Genomic DNA, 24,922 nt, shown 5'->3' with positions numbered 1-24,922 from the left:
TTATTTATTTTATACAATAAAAAAAAGTAAGTATAATAGCAAGCAATACAACGTATTTTAGTACTAATTATTATTGAAAATTGAAAGCAAATTATATGCACCATTTATTAAAAAGGAAAATATTTCAGATAAGAGCATAATTTGGAGTGTGAAAGGAATGAGTTTATTCAGCCGCGGTTGTAGGTGGATTACAAATTGGTTTTTGGTGGTTACAAATTATTACAAACGATATTACACGATTTCCGCCAGGATTTAATTACCTGTAAATCTATATCTTCCGTAATGGTGAGTTGTGATAACGTCATCACAGTACCTCCACATAAACGTTTTGGTTTAAGCAGTTATTATAATGGATTACACATTTTTTTCCAGTAATTACAAATAATTACAAATGATATTTCATGGTTTTAAATTAATTTAATTTTTTTTTTATTTAGTAAGTGGTGATGCCAAATTGACCCATATAAAAAAACACATCATTACCTATACCATTAACTATTATATACACGCGTACAAGTGTGTAGTTAGGCGTAGGTAACGTATACATATTATCGATACTATGAGGTATAAATATACTACCATATGATATTATTATGAATATTTTGACTTAGCTCCTCTCCCCTAGGTCCTCGAAGTCACCCTTGATTAGGGGTGTGACTTATACTAGGATAGAAATAACATATTAATATGTTTACAAATATTAATCGACAATAGCTCCTGACAACGACCGCGACGCACATACACGTAATTAATTTTAAAAATAAATTTTATATTTATACTTATAAGCTATACTAATATTTTAACGTGTACGGAAGATGCTGACGGTAGTCCAAAATGGATATATATATATAATATCGCAGTTTAAACGTACGCACACACGATTTTGTGACTTTGTTTATAATGTAATGTATTCAGAATAGCTCAGAGTATAAAATTATTTTTTTTTTTACAATTTTAGTAGGCGGTGCAATCGTCCCGTTTTCTTAGCCACTGTTGTCGACGATGAATTTTCTCGGTAATTTTGTTAATAATAAATGCATATAATATAATATATCGCATATATACTTACAGACTATGTGTACCGATATTCGTGTAACGTAAGCACCTTCGCTACCAGACATCGCGGTGGACAGTGGCCACTTCCCACTGGTTAGTGCAATACTTACTTATGACTCATAAGTTATACATGAGATATTTATTAAAGCGATTGGTATAAGAATACTAACTCAACTAAGGCGTATTCACAGAATAGGGTTTGTTTTAATATTGTAATAAGTACATGTAATTTATACCATAATTTACATGTTGGAAATTATATTATTTTAAACACAAAAATTCGCCAAATTAACTTCAATACAAAATTAGTGTAATTCGGTATTTTATTATATTCAATTTTTATTTATAAGTACATTTCATATATTAATTAATAGTAAATAATTTATCACCTATATAATTTATAACACGTGTTCACTATAACATGTGTTATCTATAGACCATCCCGCCACTATCAGACATAGGTACTACAAATTTACATTATTGATATCGAAATGGAATTATTTAGTACATTCACATTTATTGTGAACTTTGAAATCACATCAATTTTATATATTCAAGCGTACACACAAAACTTATGTTTCGTACACGTAGTGGCGTGGCGAATTTGACATTTTTCGAGGGCTAGTATCTATATACTACCCGAAACCCAATAAATATATATTTTAAAGTCGTATTTTTATTTACCTGTTGTAGTAAATAATATAATACCCACTAGTTATTACAAAATTCTTATCCACTCACCCGCAACCTCTTAAAATCCCCAGGAACAACTCGCTACCACAACTACTACTCGATTAGTCTCTTTGCCTCACCACTGCGTACTCGTACTTGTGCATCATTTCACAGTGGACGGAATGAATTTGTAGAGCACCACGTGTATGACGGCGCGCGTCACGAACCATAATGTTAGAAATGCCGCCGCCAGTGCAGCACACATGTCCAACATGAAGTGGCTAGTCCACGACGCGTCGGCCGACAAAGGCCGGATGCTGGCTTCTGCAGCGTGTCGAATCAAATATTCAACCCAGTAGACGACAGATTCGGAGGGCGTCATGGGGCGGTCTCGAAACAGGGACGACACCCGTTTGGCGTTTTCCGAAAAACTGAAGAAAAAACAACATACACGTAAGTAACATAATAATATAACAATAAACATAACAAAATATATATATTATGTTAAATGCCAAATGGTAGGCGTATATGGTATAAGACGTAGGTATACATTTTTGTGATGTATAATAGTGCGACATAGGATATGGGTCTACAGTCTACACTCTGTAGGGATGAAAAGAAATAGTTGATCTGCAGACTGCAGTCCACTCGTAATAGGTGGATTTAGACTTGGTCACAGGAACTCCTCATTACTTATTCCCACTCTCTTACAAATATATAAACGATAGCCCTCCAAATCAGTTTTCAATTAAACTATTTATTTTACGTAACTATATATTTTTAACATATATTAATATCCGTGAATTTTCTTTCCCCCGAAACTAAAATATAAAATAAGTAAATTCAAAAATATGTCATATTATAACAAAAATTATAATATATTATAATTATAAGACCAGATGCACAATTATTTTTACCTTAAGCTCGTTTTACAGTTTTCAGTGGCTAAAAAATTACATTTGATTACCCAATATATATATGTAGGTATATTATTATATTGCTTTAAACATATTATAAGCAACTTTAATTACATACCACAGAACACAACGTTTTTGACGCAGAATTCTCTCCCTCTTTCCTTTAAGATTATATAATAATACATTACATAACTGAAATATATAATATATTATACATATTTCATATATATATATATATTTGAATAAATTATAATAATTGATATTATTATTTATTACTATAGTATTAAAATATGCCACTTTAGTCCTAACTTTCTGTTTTGTAGTCTGTAGTAGTACAGTAATACTTTAATCAATTTAAACCAAATACAAAATTCTTGTTAGGCGTTGTGCCCATATTATTCGGTTATCATTTATTGTGTGGAGATTGAATTTTTGTAACTCCATTGCAGCGTTTTGGTTATGTTTACCGTTTATGATACGCGTAGGGTCTCCGAAACACATGACCGAATACCAAAGTTGAAGGGTGTAAGGACAACGACATCGCACCCATACAATTTAAAACGCGTGCGTTCAATATTGTTTTGCGCCTGTATTATTAATTATTATGATACAAAAATTGATGATATAATATAATATGAATCTATTTGGAACATTGTGGAAGGCTATATATTCACGCCTCCCCGATGTAATACAAAAACTATTTTTTCATACGCATCGATTTTATGCTTGTTTAGCATTATACGTTACTAATAAAGTAATAACTAATGGTTACTAGATAGGTAGTTATATGTAAGTACCGAACTATTCGAAAACAAAATAATACGTCTATAGTCTATATTTTATATCAGCTGCTTTCAGTTAAATATAATTTTTATCTCATTATATAATCCGTAGTATTTATCATAGTAACTATTATTTTGAAAACATAAGCAAAATAACACTTGATGTGGTGTAAAGTTATTTCTATATTGATGAAAAATTAAACTATATAGATAAACAAGTATAACAAAATATGTCAATTGATACTATATAGGTACCATACTGGTGTGTTTCAATGACGTGCTTCCATTGCAAAGCCATCAACCACTATAATATAGTTATATACGTTATTCTCAGTGCATATACTAAAACTAATTCATTTTATATTTACTCCTTTAATATTACATAATATTCAACGCTTTGACACAAATGGAGTTAATTTTAATAGAATTTACCCACGACATCATGTACGATGCGGTTACATACCACCAAGGATAACGAAACCCATGTATTATTTAAAAATTTAGATTATTAATGTTATTATATATTTATTAAATATTACTAAGTAGGCTAAATAATTGTTTTATCCACTTATTGTTGTGTTTTAAAATTGTTAATTTAAATAATGAAAACTAAAAAAATGTTATAATATTCACTACTAATAATAACGATAAATTATTATTTTTAATGTTTACAAATTATTAAAAAGAACTAATCACTCAAGAGCGATCGAACTTATAAAAATCAACACTGATAAGATAAGATTTATTCTTTAAAAAAAAAAATCATATTTTATTTCTGTGACCCAATAAGTAGTTTTAATATGACAAATCCTTTGTCCTTATTATCAATTATCATAACTATTATAGCAGATTTATTAATGTACATTTTTATCTGATATCAAAATAAGATTTAATAAATGTAAATACTAAATAGCCTGTATAAAAATTTCTTAGATACATTTAATAACTTTAATTACCTATAATTTTATATTAAGAAATAATAATGTTATAATATAAATATGATTTAAGAATTATATGCGCGATAATTAGATACCACATACTCCAATACATTAAAAATACCTAAATATTACAAACACTAACCTAATTGACTCATATCATTTTAGCATACCACTTTTCATTTATTGAATAATTTATGATTTAGGTTGATATTTATAATTGGTACCACCGATAAAATTAATCTAGTTAGTATTTATAGTACCTTTGATCTTTGATTAATCGGTTTATGGCTTCAGATAGTGTTTTTTGAGTCAAGTTATTGATTTGCATAGACAAAGCCATACCGAGGTCCACTAAGTTTTGAATGTTTCTCGGCTGATCGTAAAATAACGGCATGCCAAGTACTGGAACTCCCGCGTCTACAACTTCATACACTCCACTCATCCCGCCATGACTTATGAACAGTTTTACATTTGGATGCTCTAAAAATTCAACATTCAAAACGAAATTAAAAATCCATCATTAATATACTAAAATTAAATGAAATATAATAGTTATAAATTTTTTTTTAATTTTCACGGCTTTACATATTTATGTATAATTAAAAATTTTAATTTTATTTGATATTCAAACTAACATTGTTAAATTATATAAATAAAATTTTGGTATTTCTACCATATTACTATATACAAATTATAGTTTAATGCAAAATTATTTCATTGAGTAATACTGTAATGATTTGAATAATTGAAACGATGTAAATTGGGTTTTGGATGACCACCTAATATACAAGTTCAGTTATAAATATAATTAACAATTAATTTTAATTAACATAACGAATATGAATAACTCTAAATATATTTAATTGACTCACGTAATATAGCACGTTGCGGTAACCATTTACATAACATCACATTTTCTGGCTTGTCGGGCATGTGCTCGTTCTCGTACTTCCAAATAACCGTTTGAGGAAGTTGACTAAATACAATTTTAAACGCCCTTAATACATCATCGGGTAATGTATCCATGGCCACCAAAGAACCAAAAGTAAATACGATTACGCCGAATTCATTACTCTTGTTCATCACATCCTCTAAATCCTCCAAGAACACAATATAAATCCAAATTATTAACAAAAATACTTATATAACTTTCAAAATATTGGAAGTAGTTTTACGATAGTATTATTATGAAGCTGTCTTCGAAAAAAGCTAATGGTTGAGAACTTTAATATAATTTATATGGTATCTTTATGGACCTGGCTAGATGCTTTTTAGTAAAAAATATGACCAATATTTATTATGTTAAGTCATTAAATGCAATACAGGCATACAGCTACCGTGGTGTAAATAGTATGGCAGTACCCACTCGTATATAAAATATAATAGTGTAAACACAACATACTGTGGTCGACGTGATACATTATTATAACATAAAACAATTATCTAATATAAATGAAATATGTAATTTCAATGGTCTAAAAAAACACATTTGTGATTATTATTATTATTAGTTTATTTACACCAAACGGCAGTTTAAGATGGATACAAAAAATTGACAAGATAAGTTATGATATGAAACAAATTACATATTATAAGAAATTAATTAATACATAATAATATATAGAATAGCTAAGTATTGGTAGGTACAAAAATAAAAATAAATAGTATTAATAATGGAAGACAATCCAAATGGCCTAAGTAATTAAACTGAATTCGCGGATCTAAGCAACTGATGTAATATGTAGTTTAGTTATGTATGTTATTCTGAATAATATTATAAATGTTAAATATATATATATATAAAGGAACATAACTCTAAAAGCACAGATTAATACAAAACTATAATGAATATTATAGGCCAACAGAAATAAATAGTTCAAATCGACAATTTTTTTGTTCTGGAGTAGAACTCATAGTTTACAAATAAATTTAAGTAGATTTTAGAAATCTGTAAATTCATCATTTAAGGCTATATGGCTAAAATTTACCTCGAGAGCTGATTTCACACTACACCCCTACAATTTTTCCAAATTTCACCCGATAACCAACTTAGAATATAAATTATATAATTTGGACAAAATGAAATATTTTTTTCCATAAACGTGACCGCGTACCCGATATATAACACGGTTAAAAGCGAACGACTCAACGGCTAAGGTGACGGACGGGCGAAGAGACACTTACTCTGGGAAGCGATTCGAGTGGCCGGTTCAGGTGTATGCCACCAATTTCTAAGACGTTGGGGCCCATCGGTCGGCCAGGTTCTACCGAGTGGTGCGTGTTGACGAATACCATGGTGTTCCGGTGCTCCGGCCACCGCTGGTCGCGGCCCGCGTCGTTGTACCACCGGATCAGTGTGGTGTGCGCGTACACCAGTGCGTTGACCAGCCGGTGGCCGAACGTCACGGGTGTCGGCCGGTCGGCAAGCAAAGTGCCCAGGTACGACGGGTGGTCGGGGGCGCCCGTGGCCACCGGCATCCAGTTGACCGTCGGGGACGGGACCACGTAGACGGCGGGCAGGCCCAGCCTGTCGGGCAGCGCGGACATGCACTCCGAATGCAGCGACTCCATAATGACGGCATCGAACTTACAGCCGCCGTTCAGTATTTCGTGCATTTCCGGCATGTCGGACATGTGTTCGCACACGCGCCGCGCCCGGGTGGTGGCCAGTCCCACCATGAACGCGTTCGACCGGAACATTCTCATCACTTGCGTGTAGTCCAAGTCTCTGGCTGTTTGGAGTTGTCCGCCGGCCAGCGACGACATGTCCAAGTGCGTGTAATTGGGGTGCGCGGCCAACCGGGCGGTGGCCGGATGCACGGTCGCGCACACCACCTCGTGACCGGCGGCCACCAAGCTCTCCAGCACCGCTGACATGACATTCCAATGGCTCTGCCCGAGGCTGGGCTCGCACGCCAATATCCGGTGGGCCGCGATCGTCGACGAGCAGCCGATCAACCACAGCAGCAAACCGACGATGGCCAAACGGATTGCTCCGAAACGCATCATGTTCTAAAAAACGATTCACACGCCTAGTGTATTGGTTAGGTTAGACATTCCTCGTTCGGGTTTGCACCGTTTGCGGGACTGGTGCCCGTTTCGTAGTAACTGTTTAATATCATTTATTTTATACTGAAGAAAAATGTTCAGTTTTTTATTAATTCAGTAACCGTATAAAAAAATATATATATATTACACTAAGTACATAATAAAGTTCTATTCTAATTATGATAAAATGAGTAGCTGGTATTATGTAACTTATACATTGATTTTTCAAACAAACATTTAAAACATTTTACGATTATTTAAATTTTAATTTTTCATGTACGATTCGTTTTTTAAACCCTTAGGTTTTTAAGTTATTTAAAAGCACTTAAAATTATTTAATTTTTATTAATATATTATATTGATAAAAATGTTATGCTCAGTCATAGCATTTTAAAAATTGAATAGCAATATTTATTTTAAGTTGATCTGAAATGTTTTGACTACATCGAAGATTAAATTTTAAAAAAAAACACGATATTTTACAAATTATTTTGTACTTAGCTAAAAATGTATAAAATTTAAATTCAATGATATTAAAAAATGCTTATTGAAAATGTAATGTAAAATTCCTCATAAGTCGTTTTTACAGTAGCCTTAAGATATCTAAAATACAAAATATTTTTTTTTATAAACATTAAGCCTATATCGTCCTATAAAGTTTATTTATAATCTAATATCATGTTATAATATTGATAAATATTTATTTTAAAAAGTTATAACAGAGATTTAAAATGTTATAATACAACAATTAAATTATTTTACCTTAAAACTTGAGCGTACTGGATGTGAAAATAAACAACTTGAGTTTCAAGACAAAAGTGATGAATTGTAAAGAATATTTTTCTTTCATTAATATAGTTAATACTTGGTTTGGTTATATGGCTAAGCATACACTAAATAGGAATCTAATAGCAATTACCTAATAGAATATTATTTATCAGTAGTGTTTTACTGTTCTTTTTATATTTATAAACAAGTTCAATAATAATCACTAATAGATTAGATAAAAAATGTATTTTTCAAATTTGTTTAATATACAATTTTAAAGTTTGGTAATTGCGTATGATTTTAAATAATATATTATATTACAAAAACAAAATAATATATTATTGTTGTTTTAATAAATTATAAACGATAAGTATTGTACAGTTTATTATTGCGAAATTGCAATATTTTCGATTAATCGAAAACGTGCTGGCTTAATAATATTGTATTAAATTAAATACATTTTAGAGGTAAATTGACTCGTACGAACTCGTAATATATATATTGTATAAGTATATAATATTAATATATATTGTGTGTGTGAAGTATTTTTTATTATTTTTTTAAAATAAATATGATAACTAAGTAGGTCTCATCGTTCTGAAATTTAGGAATTTAATAAAAAAAAATATTAAATTAATAAATATTAATAAATAATAAATTTGCAAAAAAGGTTAGTTCAGATAGTTTTATTTTTTAATATCTTAATAAACGTAGACTTAAATTTATTGGCAGAATAAAAGAACCAGAACTGAATACAATTTTCGTCACTTTAAATTTATGGGGATATAATCATAAAGCTCCCTACATATTTTCTAACCATCAGTAATCAATTAAATAGTTATAATTTACAAGTATGTCAGACTATTGTCAGTGACAACTACTATTATGAGCAATTCAAATTAATATTTTTAAATAATGAACCATTTATTAATATAAAAATAAATTTTAATAATTTTAATTAATTAATTAAGGTATAACTATTTTATATTTATGACTAAAATGCAATTATATTTCATAATTGTTTATGCAGTATCATAATTCATAAAGATAAAAATAATAATAAGTACCTAAGTAGTATTATAATAAGATAAATTATAATAAGTATAACTTATAAATATCTAACGAAATAAGGAATAAGGATACACTATATTATATAATAATTATATATATATATATATATTATTATTATTATATATATGATAAGTGAATAAATGTGTTAAGTTAATATGGATGTAAAAATTTAGCAGGTATCACTATTAATAGAACCAATTTTATGATTATATTAGTTTTTGATTTTCATATTTGTATATGATTTTTAGATTTTCTTATTATAATTTTAATCAGTCACATATAGTCAAAAATATAATAATTTGATAAAAAAAATGAATTTTTGTATTTATTTGCGACGAAAAACAATAAATATTTTGTAAATTGAAAAATACAACTGCTTAAATAAGTATATCTAAATAAATTAATAAATAATAATTAACCAGCACTAAGTTTTATTATATTTTATTGTATGAGATCTATGTAATCAAAAACAATAGAAATAAATAAATAAATGTATATACATATATTTTTGTGGATTCTCATAATTAATATTTTTAGACATAGGACGTGAATACTTTTATAAGTTTTAATTCTCAGTATAATAGTAATGAGTTATGACCCATAAATTAATTTCAACTTAAATATTACAGACACAGCACACAAATAATTGCTTACATTTTTAGTGCTTTGATTTGAATTTTTCTAAATATTTTAAAAATCAAAAATAGTCAATTTTCCCATTATTTCGTGTAACTACCTATTTTATTCGCTCTACAGTGATTTTAAAAATGTAATCAATTTTAATTAATAACTTACACTTGTTATTTAGATGTTCTAAATGTGGGTGTTAACACTTCAGGTGCTTATAATTTCAATCTAGCGAATGACGATATGAAAAACATAATATTTTAGTCAAATGTATTATTTATTGCAATTTTATTTACTTTTTTTAACAATTAATATGTATAATATAAGCGTGAGTGCACTTAAGTTATCGAGTTTGTTTGAATGTCTTCATAGGTATATGAGCTTTCTGAACTCATTTTATAAGTGTATAGACTATCACAAAACATGATCAAAGTGATTATATAATCCATAAGTATATTATAATAATATGTATAATGTATATTATATCCGATTGAATAAATGTAAATATTAAAATATGCAATCGGATGTGTACTTCAGCTATAATTTATATGGATATAATAATATATAAATTATAACTTAAGCTAGGCTGATCATAGTATCATTTGACACCGACATCACTAGTCTGAGATGTATTAATATTGCACTCAGTTGTTTATTTAATGAGGCCTTCCTCTATGTAATAAGTACATATAGTGTAAATTTAAATATTTAATTTCTTTATTTGTTTGTAATCTAAAACTACACGAAATTTACTAAAAAAATAATGTATCACGTACATTCGTATCTACAATAAATCTTAAATAAATGATTTAATTTAGAAAAAAATTCAAATATAATGACCATGTATTTTCTATAAAATACATTTCTTATTACATTTAAATATCTCATTAATATGTTTTTGAACTGTGAATAGAATTAATAAGAAAAAACATAATTTATAGACGGAATTAACATATTTATGTTATATCCATTTATTTTATCGAGGTGTTTCGGTGACTGGGAACATGCTTGGGACGAAGAAGGGTTCATTATCTGTTGGTGGATAGATTCGGTGTAAAGTACGAAGTAAGTAAACATTAAGTCTTTGTAATAAAGTTGAATAATACGATAAAAAAGCTATGTATATGTTAGTAATTTTAAAATTTACCATTCATTTTTATAAAATAATTGTTTTTTTTTTTAAAGTTTTAAAGTTTTTCTTTGTATACGATGTTTATGTTATTAAATTAATAAATTGTAATGTCCAAACGTGGGGCAACATGGGGCAAAAGTTATTTTTTTTAGTTCTCTCAATCAACTTTCTAAGACTATTAAATTAAAAAAAGAATCATAAGTATATATTAATGACCATATCCTAAATAATATAATATAATATAGTATGGCGATATGCAATTTTGATAATGATTTTATTACTTGAAACAGCAGCCTGGATAGTCTATTTAGCCACAATATTGTCGTAGGTTTGTTTTCTCTGTGTCGTGCACTTATACATCAGAACTAGTAAATAAATAATTCACAATAAATAGTAGTACAAAAATACAATAATCAATTATTATATACGATTTCGTTTGTACACGATGATATTATACAAATGACAATATATTATTTAGGTAATCGTAACAAGTTGTTTTTTTTTTTTTTGTTTTTGCTAATTGTTACTCACATCGGTGATTATTGTATAGCACTTGCATATGCAGAGCAATCAATAGCAATTATAGCTATGAACTTGGTGCATTCAATATAATTTTATAACCTATACCTAACTTATAATAATATGTACTTTTTAAACAACGTCGATAACACATTATTCTTAAACAGTGGTGCAAATAAAAAAGACTATACAGGACGCCGCGTTAACAACATTTTAATACTGGTGTACTACCAAACATAAATGAATAAAAAAAAACGTACGTCACAAAATTTACTAGACACGGTAAAATAAACTTCAGTACGAATTTAAGATAATAGCTATGTTAAATCCGTTCATAAAGTATACCAGAAAAGGTCTGTCAGCTGTCGGGACTCTTGAATAAGCGTTTTGTTATTTAAAATGACCCACACATTTCGTCCGTTATTTAAAATAAGTCAACTATTGGATGATCATATTCTAAACGTTTATACTAAACCTAATATATTTGCAGTCTTTTGGAGTCAAAATTACATGCTGCTCGACAATAGCGCACAATGGACTTTTTTCCGAATAGGTCGTGCTAGTAATAATTTTCCAGAAATAACATACTATTGATAATATGGTGACTTTCCAGTTTGCCGACATTCGATTCACCGAAACCGAGTTCGCTGATACTCAACTATATAAAATATCAGTATTTACCTAATTTTGTTTAAATTATAATAAATATAAAAACAATTGTTTATTAAGATTAGTAAAAGGTATAATAACAAAACGTGAGAGTGTATCCTGTATTATAGTTGTTAAATTTACCTAGTCATTTACTAAGTCACTGTAATAAATGTGTTAAATTTGAATTCAACATAAGAAATTACAAAATAACACCTATTCTATCGTGAGAAACAGTATAACATAATATAATTTGGAGTATTGGACATTGCAGTTTGTACTCAAATCGACAGTTATCAGAACTTATCTACATTATTTCTTATCATTTAGTAATATTTAAAATTAAGCTAATTATATCATATACTATCACAATGATTGTATACAACTATTATACATAGAGGCATCTAAAGGTCATAACACAATACATTGGATAATGAAATTAAAATCTAAAAGCCTAATTATTGTATATCTATTTCCTATAGGTTAGGTAATACTCCTTTCACATTAAGAAGAAATCTTGGGGGTCACTATAGTGTCCGTCGAGCAGTGCAGGTCAAGCAACATCCATTTGCTACCCCACTGAGCTGTACCACTGAGCCAACCATAATCTGTACGCTTGCCGTGCCGTGAAGCTATGCCGTATTGCGCACAAGTCAGCCACCCAGGTTCTTTCTTAACGTTAACAATGACTGGTAGAACGTCATAAGTTTATTAAGTTTTATTTATTTATCAGTTTGTTAAAGATAAAACTCTCGTAAAAAACCGTCGAGAGAACGCAGATAATGTGTTCACCTCGAAGTTTAATAATAGGTCGTTTCACTTTAATATTTAAGCTAAACACACAAAATTGGTTTCACTAATCGAATAAAATTTGTCATATTGTACGTTTGTAAGACGTGGACAACACGTACGGGTAAAGTGTCCACTTAAGAATGATACTTCATTAAAAGAGCGTCGTATCTTCACGTGTTGTCTCCGTCTTACTGACGCAGTACATCATAAAAAATGTGCGTCCTTTTGAATACTAAATAATTGAACATTTTATTCCGATAAAAATATAAAATGGATAAATGGATAAACAGTATTATAGCGATTATTACTGGTTTAAAATGTAATTAATGTTATCAACAGTCATAATATATATATATATATAGAAAAACAAACCCGGATTCTATAAAATATAGGTAAATTTACGTAATGTACAAACAATATGATTTCATTCAAACGGGTCGAATGTGGATAAAAAATAAGATTAAACATAATATTATAATATAATCGTGGTATTATGTTTACAGCGGTCACGTAGAGAGGTAAACGCAAACAATTAAATAAGTGTATTAATTAATCATACTATTTGTTACTTTGTTAGTCCATTCCATAATATCAGTTCTAGTGCAACGGCGTTCAAGTCGGTAAACTAAGTATAGGTGCGTATTGTTTCATTGATTATGTCGTTTATATTTTAGCGTTTTATAGTTAAGGCTGTGATGAGTGTGATGTATATAAATACATATATTCATGCATAATGGACTAATAAATACCCTGCCGTCAGTCGTCACCGAAAATGAGACCTTTATTTGTTCAAACCCGTTTCATAACTAATATTATTGTATATACATCACGTAAAAAGTTTAACGACGTTATACCCATGTGATCATTTTTAGTGCACGGTGTGAGTATGAATATTGAAACAGTATCATTAATGGCCAGATATATTATTTTGTTTCACCATTATTTAAAATATTTAGATTACTATAAAACTAATTTAAATGCGTATTTATTTAAAAAATACATACTTAAGTAACTATAGAGTTTATGAACGCGACATTTAATTTAAATACATATATATTTTTATATAATGTTTATGTAATATTTTTATGATAATAATATATTAAATATAAATCATACACTTTAATGTGTGTTTAAGAATAATAAATTAAATATTATCTTAATAAATTAAAAACCAATTATTTTCGACTTTGATTGTTATTATTATTATTTTTTTTTTTTTACAATAATTACTAATTATTCTATTTGTAGTGACTAATGTTGCGTTTTACTTACCCTGTAAAAATATTAATAATAATAATAAGTATGTTATATATTTTTTGAAATATTTTTAGTTTAATCATGCTTTTCTAAATGATATTAAACTATGAAAATATATAAAATTAGTTACAGTCGAGTCTCGATAATCCGAACACAGGCTAATCCGAAAGACGCGGTAATTCGAACGGGCTTAAGAATTATCTTATCGCTATATTATATAATATGAACGTATATGTATGTATTTATAAATAATATAATATAATAATATAATAATATTTATAATAATAAATCAATATTTTAAATAGTAAGGTTCATAATTATACTCATAATTATATTAATATTTTTATATATTCATTGTCTTTTGAAATTACGAGTTATTACACGATTAATACAGATAAAAATAAAATTTCATAATTTAAATTACAATAAAATTGATGTTTTTTTTTAAGCCATAGGTAATCCGAACAAATCGCTAATCCGAACGACCCCTTTCCCCAATCTCCTTCGGATTATCGAGACCCGACTATATAATCTAAATACTTTATATACGTATGTATTGAAAATCGAAATCAAATACAATAATATTATGTATTTATTTATCTGTATTATAATGTACATAGTTTGATATAATCATACAGATGTGCTAGGCATATTATGTGTAATTATTTTCATTTCAAACGCAAAGACCATCAATAATAAAATATATACTTATTTTAGATTCTGAGCGGAGCGATGAATATTTTGACTCTACAATGATGGGTTTTTTTTTCTATCTGTCATCACCGTTTGGTGAGATAAAAATGTTTCGATTTCTAACTTTGGAATCGGTGACTAGAAAAAAATTGGGTCTAGTGGTACTTTGGTAGGTTTCAGTAGGCAGTACAGTATTTTTTTAAATAATCGGGATGATGGGAGGGGGGAATAAACAAAATTCAGGATGTTTTTACATAAATCTATAGTTTTTCACAAAATTGATTTTGTTTTTTCGAGTGTAACCCAAAAACAAGTAACTATGTAGATACTTGAAATGTTAGACAACTATTAACACCTTATAATTTATAGTAGTTAATAATGACCGCCATCATACCGAATCTTGTGTATAGACAGATCATTACATTGGGGGTGTTTGCTTCAGTATAATAGTAGCTGTTGTAAAGAAGCATTTCTATAGCTCGACCTTTCCCTCGCATCGTCATCACACTAACCTAACCGTAATATCATCATGTGTTAGCGTCTAGTGCGTGTCGGATGCTTTCACCTATGGTTTGATCGATCCGTTTCAGCGACGGTACATAATATTATAATACAAACATCGGACTGCGACATCTACTACGGCCGCGCGAAGATGAACGCGTCCTGGTGCATGGCGACCATAGCGGTTGGCGTGCTGACGTTGGGACGGTACTACGGCGGTGCAGACGGCGCGAGAATTCTGGCTATGATGCCGATTGCGGCCACGAGCCATTGGAACGTGGTGGACTCGGTGCTGCAGACGCTAGTGGCCCGCGGACACCACGTCACGGCCATCACGCCGTTCCCCAAGAACCGACCGGTGGCCAATTACACGGAAGTGGACATGTCTCGTTTGGTACCGTCGGGCGTCAGCGTGCCCTGGGACACGGTGATGGGCGAATGTTCGGCGCACAACAACCTGCCGTTTCTCTCGGGTCGTCACAAGGACATGTGTCGGGCGGTGTACGAGCACGACGAGTTTTGGCGCACCATCGAAACGAATAAGTAAGGAACTCAAGTATTTTTCGTTTTATTTGACCGTTTGTTTTTATCGTGTAGTGCTTGCCGCCTGTTACTATGTGCGTGCCATACGCGAAAACCCAAGTGTACTATAAAAAAAAAAAAAAAAAATGTTGTCGGTCGTTAAATATTAAAAAAAATATTACTTAATAGGTACGAAATTCACTGCAATATCAGCGGTGGTCGATATTTTGAATAATTAACTACCCACCCGACATTTAACACTAATGTTTGCAGTAGGTATAACACATACTGGGGTTTATTGGTAAAAAATCTGTTTCCTCGTTATTTCCTGAATGTGTTTCCCGAAACGTTTGTTTCGCTTAAATCGACAGTAATATTTTTCTCCCTTAAAACCAGAAAGAATTAAAGTGCACGAATAAACTATATTATACTTCTGAAATAACTAATTTTATGTAATTCGTATTACATCACTTTATGACTTCACATTTGTAATTAATTGTATTATTCAATTTTAATAAATTACTGAAAATAACAAAATATAGTAAACAACAAGTTGGTAAATTAACAAAATGTGTTGATGAACGTACATATAAATATTGTACAGTGGCGGTGTGGGTCACGGGTGAACAATGTACAGTGGTCAGTGACCGGTACCTAACCTGCGTGATTATATATTATTCACTGTATTCTGTGTAGCGCAGTCGATTGAACGTTTACCAATAAATTACTATCATCCGTTATTGTAAACAGTTTAAAGGTGGACTATTGATATTAATTATTAAACTTAAGGATGTCGCATTGTATAATATGATGTATATACTAATCTGTAAGCCAGCACAACTGATACCATGGTTTCTCTAACTTCTTATTTTTTTTTTGCTCTCTTGTTTGTGCTAGTTTCTTTATCACTCAGAAAGTCAGAAACTTCTGTCTGAGCGAGAACAATCGTTGCTCTTGTCGTTATGTTGATCTAAATGTACATTTAATGTAGATATCATATGGAATGCCGATCCATATTATGTTTAAATCTAAATCGTATGCATATTGTGTATACAATAATAATAATTTAGTAATTTTAATAAACGGGCTTCTGCCCGTTATATTTTAATATAATTATTAATCTTAATAAAAAGGTTATAAAACACACATACAAATTAAATGTATTAAATATATAAATTGGTAATAAATTAATATTTTTTTTGAATTTACGACAAATGTTAATATATTACTTTTCTTTTTAAATTAATGTGAATAAACAAAATACAATTTTAATATGATTGATTTGAATAACCTTTACTATCATAATTTATAATCAGTAAAAGAGCGTATACTGATATCTAATATTCACATAATGTTCTCTATGCACCTGATCTCTTCGGTTGTTATACCTATATATTTTTGAATGATCTTCGGAACTACTAACTTGACCGTGTTAAATGTCTGTGTTGATTATATTCGTTGATTTGATAAAAGGCAGAGTCAAGTAATACAGCTATAGTAATAAAAAATTAGAAATAATCTTATAAACTATAAATTAATTAAGCACAACCACATTTCTTTTATAATATTATAATTTAAATTTAAAATACATAATTTATTACAGTTCAACATTTTTGATAATAATATTCTACCTTTAAAAATAAACAGTCAATAATAAATAAATAGTATATTAATACATTATAACACCTATTGATTATATTATTTTTGATTTTTATAGATATGACTTGTTTATTACCGAATTACTAGCCTCGTCGTGTGATGCATATGTGTCGTATTATTTAAAAATACCACAGATAGTCATTGTCTCGAGCCATGTTCATACATGGTACCATGATACGTTCGGTAGTCACATGAACCCCGCGCACATTTCCACGTACCACGCGTCGTACGCAGTACCCACAAACATCATACAGAGAATGGTGAACACATACGACTACTTGTACTCACACATGGTGTTCAAATGGGTCGACAGGGAATCAACGGTCATCGGTAGAAAATATTTCGGTTCTGACGCACCAGATGCTGACACCTTAATGAAAAATTCGTCATTAGTATTTGTCAACGGGCATTATACCGTAGACTTGGCAAAGCCACTGCTGCCTAATTTCGTGAACATAGGTGGAATACATTTAGTACAGCCAAAACCACTGCCCAAAGTAAGTCGTATTTAAGTAATATGATCTATATAATATAATTTAGTATTTTACTCTTGGATTAATATTTTGTTAATTATTTTTATTTTTATTTTTTAGGATATTGAACAGTATATCGATAATTCTCCAGATGGCGTTATATTCTTTACGTTAGGATCTGTAATTCGATTGGAAACAGCACCAGAATATTTGCAGAAAACGTTCGTTGAAGCATTGAGAGAAATACCTCAGAGGGTACTGTGGAAGTACAATGTTCCAAATATAGAAAACCTACCGAAAAATGTTAAAATAGGAAAATGGTTTCCCCAGAGAGATATATTAGGTACACGTTTAACCTATTATCTGTTTTGTAATAATTTATAACTACTACGAAGATAGTTAAATAATGAGTTATGTAAAAGCGTTCTAAGTAACGATCCACTCTATATACTCCACTTAATTAATCTATATAATATGTAATAACCGTTAAAGTGTTTAACGTCAGTTTACTTGTTTATTAAATTTTATAATTTTCAAGTTCAAACTCAACGACGAATATAATTTTTTTTTATATGTGTACTTCACTTTCTGTCCACTATTAATTATAATTTTCTATATGTATTAAAAATTTGAACATATTTCATCTATTAAATTTTTTTTACCCTTTTTATTTCAGAACATAAGAATGTTAAATTGTTTATATCTCATGGTGGTATGTCTGGCATCTACGAAGCCATAGATAGTGGAATACCTGTACTTGGTATTCCTCTATTTTTTGATCAATCACACAATATTGCTAACATAGCTCATTGGGGTGCAGGCGTAATGTTAGATCACAAAACGTTGACCAAAGATATATTTGTGAATGCTATCAAAGAAATGATAACTAACTATAACAAGTAAGAAATTTTACATTACATTCTAGTCTATAGTAGTGGTAATCTGCCTTTTTAAAAACATGACACACCGTCTTTACAACATTTCACGCATACCTATATTTCAGACATGAACAACTTTTTTTTTAATTAACTTTTTTTTATATTATTATTAATTGTTTATACTAAGTTATACTAAGCTAATATTAATTAATTTAAATTTTATATTATATTATATTTTTATTAATTATAATTATTAAAAAAAACTTTCAAAAGTTCCTGACACACCAGTTGAAAAGCACTGGTTTATAATATAATATAATATGATTAATAAACATGATTTAAAAATATAAGCAATACTTTTTTCTTAATGTTTAAGAATATAAATGTATAATATAGTATAATTTTGCATTTATAGATACAAATTAAAAGCGATGGAACTTTCCAGAAGATTTAAGGACCGACAAAATACACCAAAAGAAGAAGTAATATATTGGACAGAATATGTAATAAAACACAAAGGTGCACATCATTTAAAAACAGCTGCTTTGAAATTATCTTGGTATCAATATTTTTTAATTGATATTCTAATTACCATTGTATTAATTTTTTTAGTTAGTTTAAGTATTATTATTCTTTTATTTAAAGCTATTAAAAATAGTATTTGTAATTTAAGTAAACCAAAAAAAGATTAAAAACTGAAAGAACTGGTTCTAATTTTAAATACAATATGTATTTTGAAATGTATGAAATAAATATTTATTGTTATTTGATATTATTGTGTTTTAGAAAAGTTTTTATTTTTATTTTTAAAAATTATTAACTAATTTATTGTTTTATATTTAAGTGAACGATAATTTATACATACGTTTTAAATATAACGTTTGATATTTAGTATACTTATATTCAGTTATTTAAATTAAGTATGATTAGTCATTATTGTGTGCGAATAGCTAAAATGGAATACATATTTCTTAAAAGACAATAATAAAAGTGAAATCAAATTTAGTTTAATTATGTCAAAACTAGAATAATTGATAGAAAATATACATGTAATGATTTTGAATTTATTAGTTTCTCAAATATTGCACATATGTAGAGGTTTCGTACTGGATCTTTTGTGTACAACTTTAAACTCTTATCATCATATCATAGTTTATGAACAGTTTTACATAAGTTATATGTATAAAAAAGTAAAATTACAAGATTCTTTTATAAATAATATATAGTTATATAGTCTAATACAATGTTCGAATATTGTATATTTTATATAGAATAAAATACACACACATGAAGATAAAAATGTAAATTTATGAAAATTGATCTTATTGATAAATTATAATTATTTTTATAATTGCATTCCTATATATAACATATTTTAATATACATTTAGTACTATAGCAATGTTATTTATTTTTCGATAACTTTATGAAATTAAACCGATTTAAATCTATAACCTAATTTCGCACCTACACAAGCAAGTGTTATACTATTATCAGACTTTATACATCTTCTATATTTAATGTAGCTATAATATTTTATAATAGTATGCCTTCAGATACAATTTTAATGATCTGAATAGTTTAAAATGTATATATTTGGATCTAAATGACCCGATAGGTTTAGTTATCAATATCACCAACGGATATTTTTAATTAACATAATGAACAACATGAAATAATATTTAACACGCGTATACCTGCCATAGTCTGTTAAGATATATATATATACACTACACCAAATACGACTTGAAAATCACCGTTTAAGAAGTTGTATCTAAGCCTACCAACGAATCAAAAGTAAATACGATTACGCTGAATTCATTATTTTTGTCCATCACATCGGTAAAATCATCTATAAAAACAATATATGCTCCATTAATAAACCAAAATAATTATTAAAATACAATTTTCAAAATATCAGAACTAATTTTAAGATAATTTCATAAATTCATTTAAAAAAATGGTAAAAATCTGGGAGACTTTACGTAAATTATTTAGTATGGACCGTAGTAGATACTTTCTCAACAAGTAAAAAATTGATTGGATGTTTACTATGCAAAAATCCATTGAAATAATTAATATTTCTACCATATCATATAAACCTAGTATTGAAATATACTAACACTAATAGTGTAGACATATTTTGTGTCTGATCAAACGACAAACAGTCGGGTGACGACTGTATTTGACACGAAATTATTATTCATCAAAATAATGTTCGTGTATTACATGACATTGCAATATAATTTTTGTAATAATCATTATTATAAATTTATACATGACATTATCAAACCAATAATCACGAAAAAAATGTCTACCAACGGCTTTTCAACCAAAATTATATAACACATTTTTATCATAACCAATTGACGTCCATTCCCACTACAAACGCGTTTGGTGGCATGTTCTCATCAAAATAAATATGAGCGTAATCCACATTCAGAACAGTATATTTGGTACAGCGCAATTAAGGTGCAAAAGTGTAATTATATAACGTTCAAATTAATCAATAAAACAATTAAAATAATCATTATTGTATTGCCTCTGTTAGATAGTGCAGGTACTCCAACTTGAAAACCTTAAGTTCATGAAATAATAATAGAGAAGATTATACAAAAATATAGGTACTACTACGTATTTGTGATGTATATATTTTTATGTATAAGTAGCACTGATTAATATATCATAAAATTAAATACATAAAACAAAATACAATGACTAATAATAATTTCAAACAAATATTGCCTTGTAGTTGATTTCTCTGATAACTAAATATTTTGTAAACAAAATGCTTGATAAATATAATACCTTCACATCGTTAGTAGTTTTGTAAAATAAGATTTTAGATTAGGTTTAATTATGTGCTTTTCATTCGTTTACGAATAATAAATGATAATACTTGTGTTGTATTATTTTATGTAACATTTATGTATCGGAAATATCACATTTGTTTAAAAATATTCTTTAAACAATTGTGTTTTTATTTTACCGTGTACTTAACACTATACGTATAACATAGTTTATAGATAGGTTCGTATGTTATTATTGTATAATATTTCAAATGAATTTTACCATAGTTTTTTTAAATGTATACTTTATTATGACTGTTGTTAATGGAGCTCAAATATTTGCTTTCGTACCGATATATGGACAGAGTCATTGGAACGTCATGGATGCTGTATTACAAACTCTCGTGTCTGCTGGCCATAATGTTACCGTTATAACCCCTTTTATAAAAAAAGAAAAAATTGAAAACTATACTCAGGTAAGTTTATAGCACTTTTTTATGATGAAACTATTCAAGTGTACAATTTATTACCGTTGTTATAATATTATGTTTGTTTTCGTATAATATGGTACAGAATAGTTTTCGAAATAAACTTCAATTTTATTTTACAGTTTTGTGTCATAAATGCCAATGCCAAACAAAATATAACAACAAATAATTAGCATAATTTTATTGTTTTTAAGATAGATTCGTCTTTCTACATGAAACGGTCAGCATCGGCACCCTTTAAGAACGTTGTTGGATCTGATGGTATTCAATATTTAATCGAAACACATCTCATTTCATGTGAAGCTATTTATAAGCGTAAAGATTTCTGGACCGTGCTCGAATCCAAAAAGTATGACCTTTTCGTCACACAGTTGTTGGGCTCAGGTTGTGATTCGTATATAGCCTACAAACTGCAAGTTCCGATGATTGCCGTTACAACATCTGCCATGCCGACATGGTATACGTTCATAATAAAATTAACTACCTATTTATTTTTTCTAGCTTTATTACATGTTACATTCTAATAACACATCAATACATTTATACCTACTATATATATATTATACATGTAACATGTACATAAACAAGAATCCTGTTTATTAGGTTAAACGGCGAGTTTAGTAATCCTTTGATTACTTCTTACACGTCCACACTAAACGTAGCGATGGCGAGTCCTAAAACATTTTGGGACCGTTTTTTAAATACTTACGATTACTTAAAGTCAATTAGTAAAAGTTGGTGGTACAATCGCAAAGCAACGATAATCGGGAGAAATTATTTCGGCAAAGATGTGCCGGATTCTTACACGTTAATGAAAAAAATATCATTAGTATTCGTCAACAGTCATTTCTCTTTCAACCTACCCAGGCCTTGGATACCAAATCTTATAGAAATTGGAGGTATTCACGTAACTGATCCCAAACCATTACCAAAAGTACGGTTTTTTTTTATAAATTCATTTTTTATATCATAATAAGTTACGCATTTACAAAATCATCATATTTTTATATTTATTCTTGTTTAGCAGATAATATTTCTAATCCATCATAGCCTATAGGAATAAAAGAAAAACTGAAGGATAGAAAATGTAGTGAATAGAGTACGAGTATTGATGTCTGAAATAATGATAGAAATGTTATTAATAAATATTGCAATTACTACTATTAGACATTTAAAGTATTATATTCTTTAATAAAGTATTTTTAACAAATCATTAATATTAAAAAAAAATATACGCATAAAATATAAATATTATATAATAAACGTTTAAAACGTTTCATTTTTACTTATCACCAGATGTATTAATCGTGGGTATTAAATAGGATATACAACAATTTATTGACGACGCTCCAGAAGGGGGTAATATATTTCTCATTTGGATCCACTGTAAAAATGGATTCACTTCCGGCGAAAATGCAAATTTCGTTACAAGAGGCATTTGCTGAACTACCACAACGGATACTATGGAAGTATGATGGTGAAGTAATGGAAAATCAACCAAAGAACGTCATGATCAAAAAATGGTTTCCCCAAAGAGACATAATGGGTACACTAGACTAATTACTGATTATATTTTATAAAAATTTTATTTGTGATTATTTTTTTTTTATATACAGCACATTCAAAATTAAAACTATTTATTTATCATGGCGGATTATCTGGTATAAATGAAGCCATCATCAATCAAGTACCTATACTTGGCATACCATTATTTAGTGATCAACATAGAAACATAGCGAACGCAGTATTCTTGGGAATAGGTTTAAGTCTAGACTATAAAACAATAGATAAAGATTCAGTTCTAACTGCCGCTAAAGAAATCATCAACAACCAAAAGTATGTTCGATGTTTTCAGTACAATGATTTAATAAATTATAATAAAGTATAATAACCATGAATTAGATAAAATTATTCAATTTATAATAATAATATACAGTTACATATGTATATTTATTTGTATTGCATAAAAATATATTCTATTTCTATAGGTACAAACAAAATGTTCAAGAGTTGTATAAGATGTTTAAAGATCGGCCAATGTCTCCAGATATGCTAGTTACATATTGGACCGAGTATGTAATTAAACATAATGGAACTGAACACATTAATCCAGCATCAAACGACATGTCTTGGTATCAGTATCATCAGTTAGATGTTATATTGATCATCATATTAGTTTCAATAAGCTTATTAATCATTGTGTTGTATACTTTAATAATAATTAAATGTTCAATTGTTAAATGTTTTCATTTGAAACAAATTAAAACTGAATAATGACAGTTTAATAAAACTGTATGAACCTTTTTAGTTACCAGTATTTTTTTTATTATTATATATTATTATTATTTTATTATACATTTAAATCCTTGAAAATAGACGGAAAGTCTATTTTGAAAAAAATCAGTTTCAATTACCTAATTAAAATTTGACCATTTTTATGAAGTAGTTTTTTTGTATATGTGTAATATATTATAATTTAATATGAACTCTATATTATTATAAATGTTCTAGAAATGTTATGAAATTTATTAATGATAAAAAGATTTGTTTATAGCCTATAAGTTATAAGCTATCTTTAGGTCATGTAACATATGATGAAATACTAAAAAAATCGTGATTTTCTATTATTCTTTTTTTATAATTTTACATAACAACACGCATAAAAAATAAAAATCAATCTATTAAATTAATTT

At 28.5% G+C, this 24,922-nt stretch overlaps 1 protein-coding gene across 1 annotated transcript; it reads left to right on the top strand.

Moving 5' to 3' along the window:
• The first annotated feature begins 1,957 nt into the window (after positions 1–1,957).
• On the top strand, positions 1,958–24,536 carry LOC132925111 (uncharacterized). Its single transcript, XM_060989536.1, is given in 13 exon segments — positions 1,958–2,181; positions 15,511–15,964; positions 17,661–18,099; positions 18,196–18,418; positions 18,752–18,974; positions 19,369–19,636; positions 21,972–22,217; positions 22,424–22,686; positions 22,833–23,163; positions 23,552–23,584; positions 23,586–23,775; positions 23,846–24,065; positions 24,218–24,536. Coding segments are annotated over 13 exon segments (3,249 nt in total). The 5' UTR covers positions 1,958–2,108; the 3' UTR covers positions 24,504–24,536.
• Positions 24,537–24,922: the final 386 nt, after the last annotated feature.

The sequence above is a fragment of the Rhopalosiphum padi genome, chromosome 1 (assembly GCF_020882245.1).
Source record: "Rhopalosiphum padi isolate XX-2018 chromosome 1, ASM2088224v1, whole genome shotgun sequence".
NCBI lineage: Eukaryota > Metazoa > Arthropoda > Insecta > Hemiptera > Aphididae > Rhopalosiphum > Rhopalosiphum padi.
Note: the sequence above shows the minus strand (reverse complement) of the source record. Positions and strands in the feature narration are given on the sequence as shown.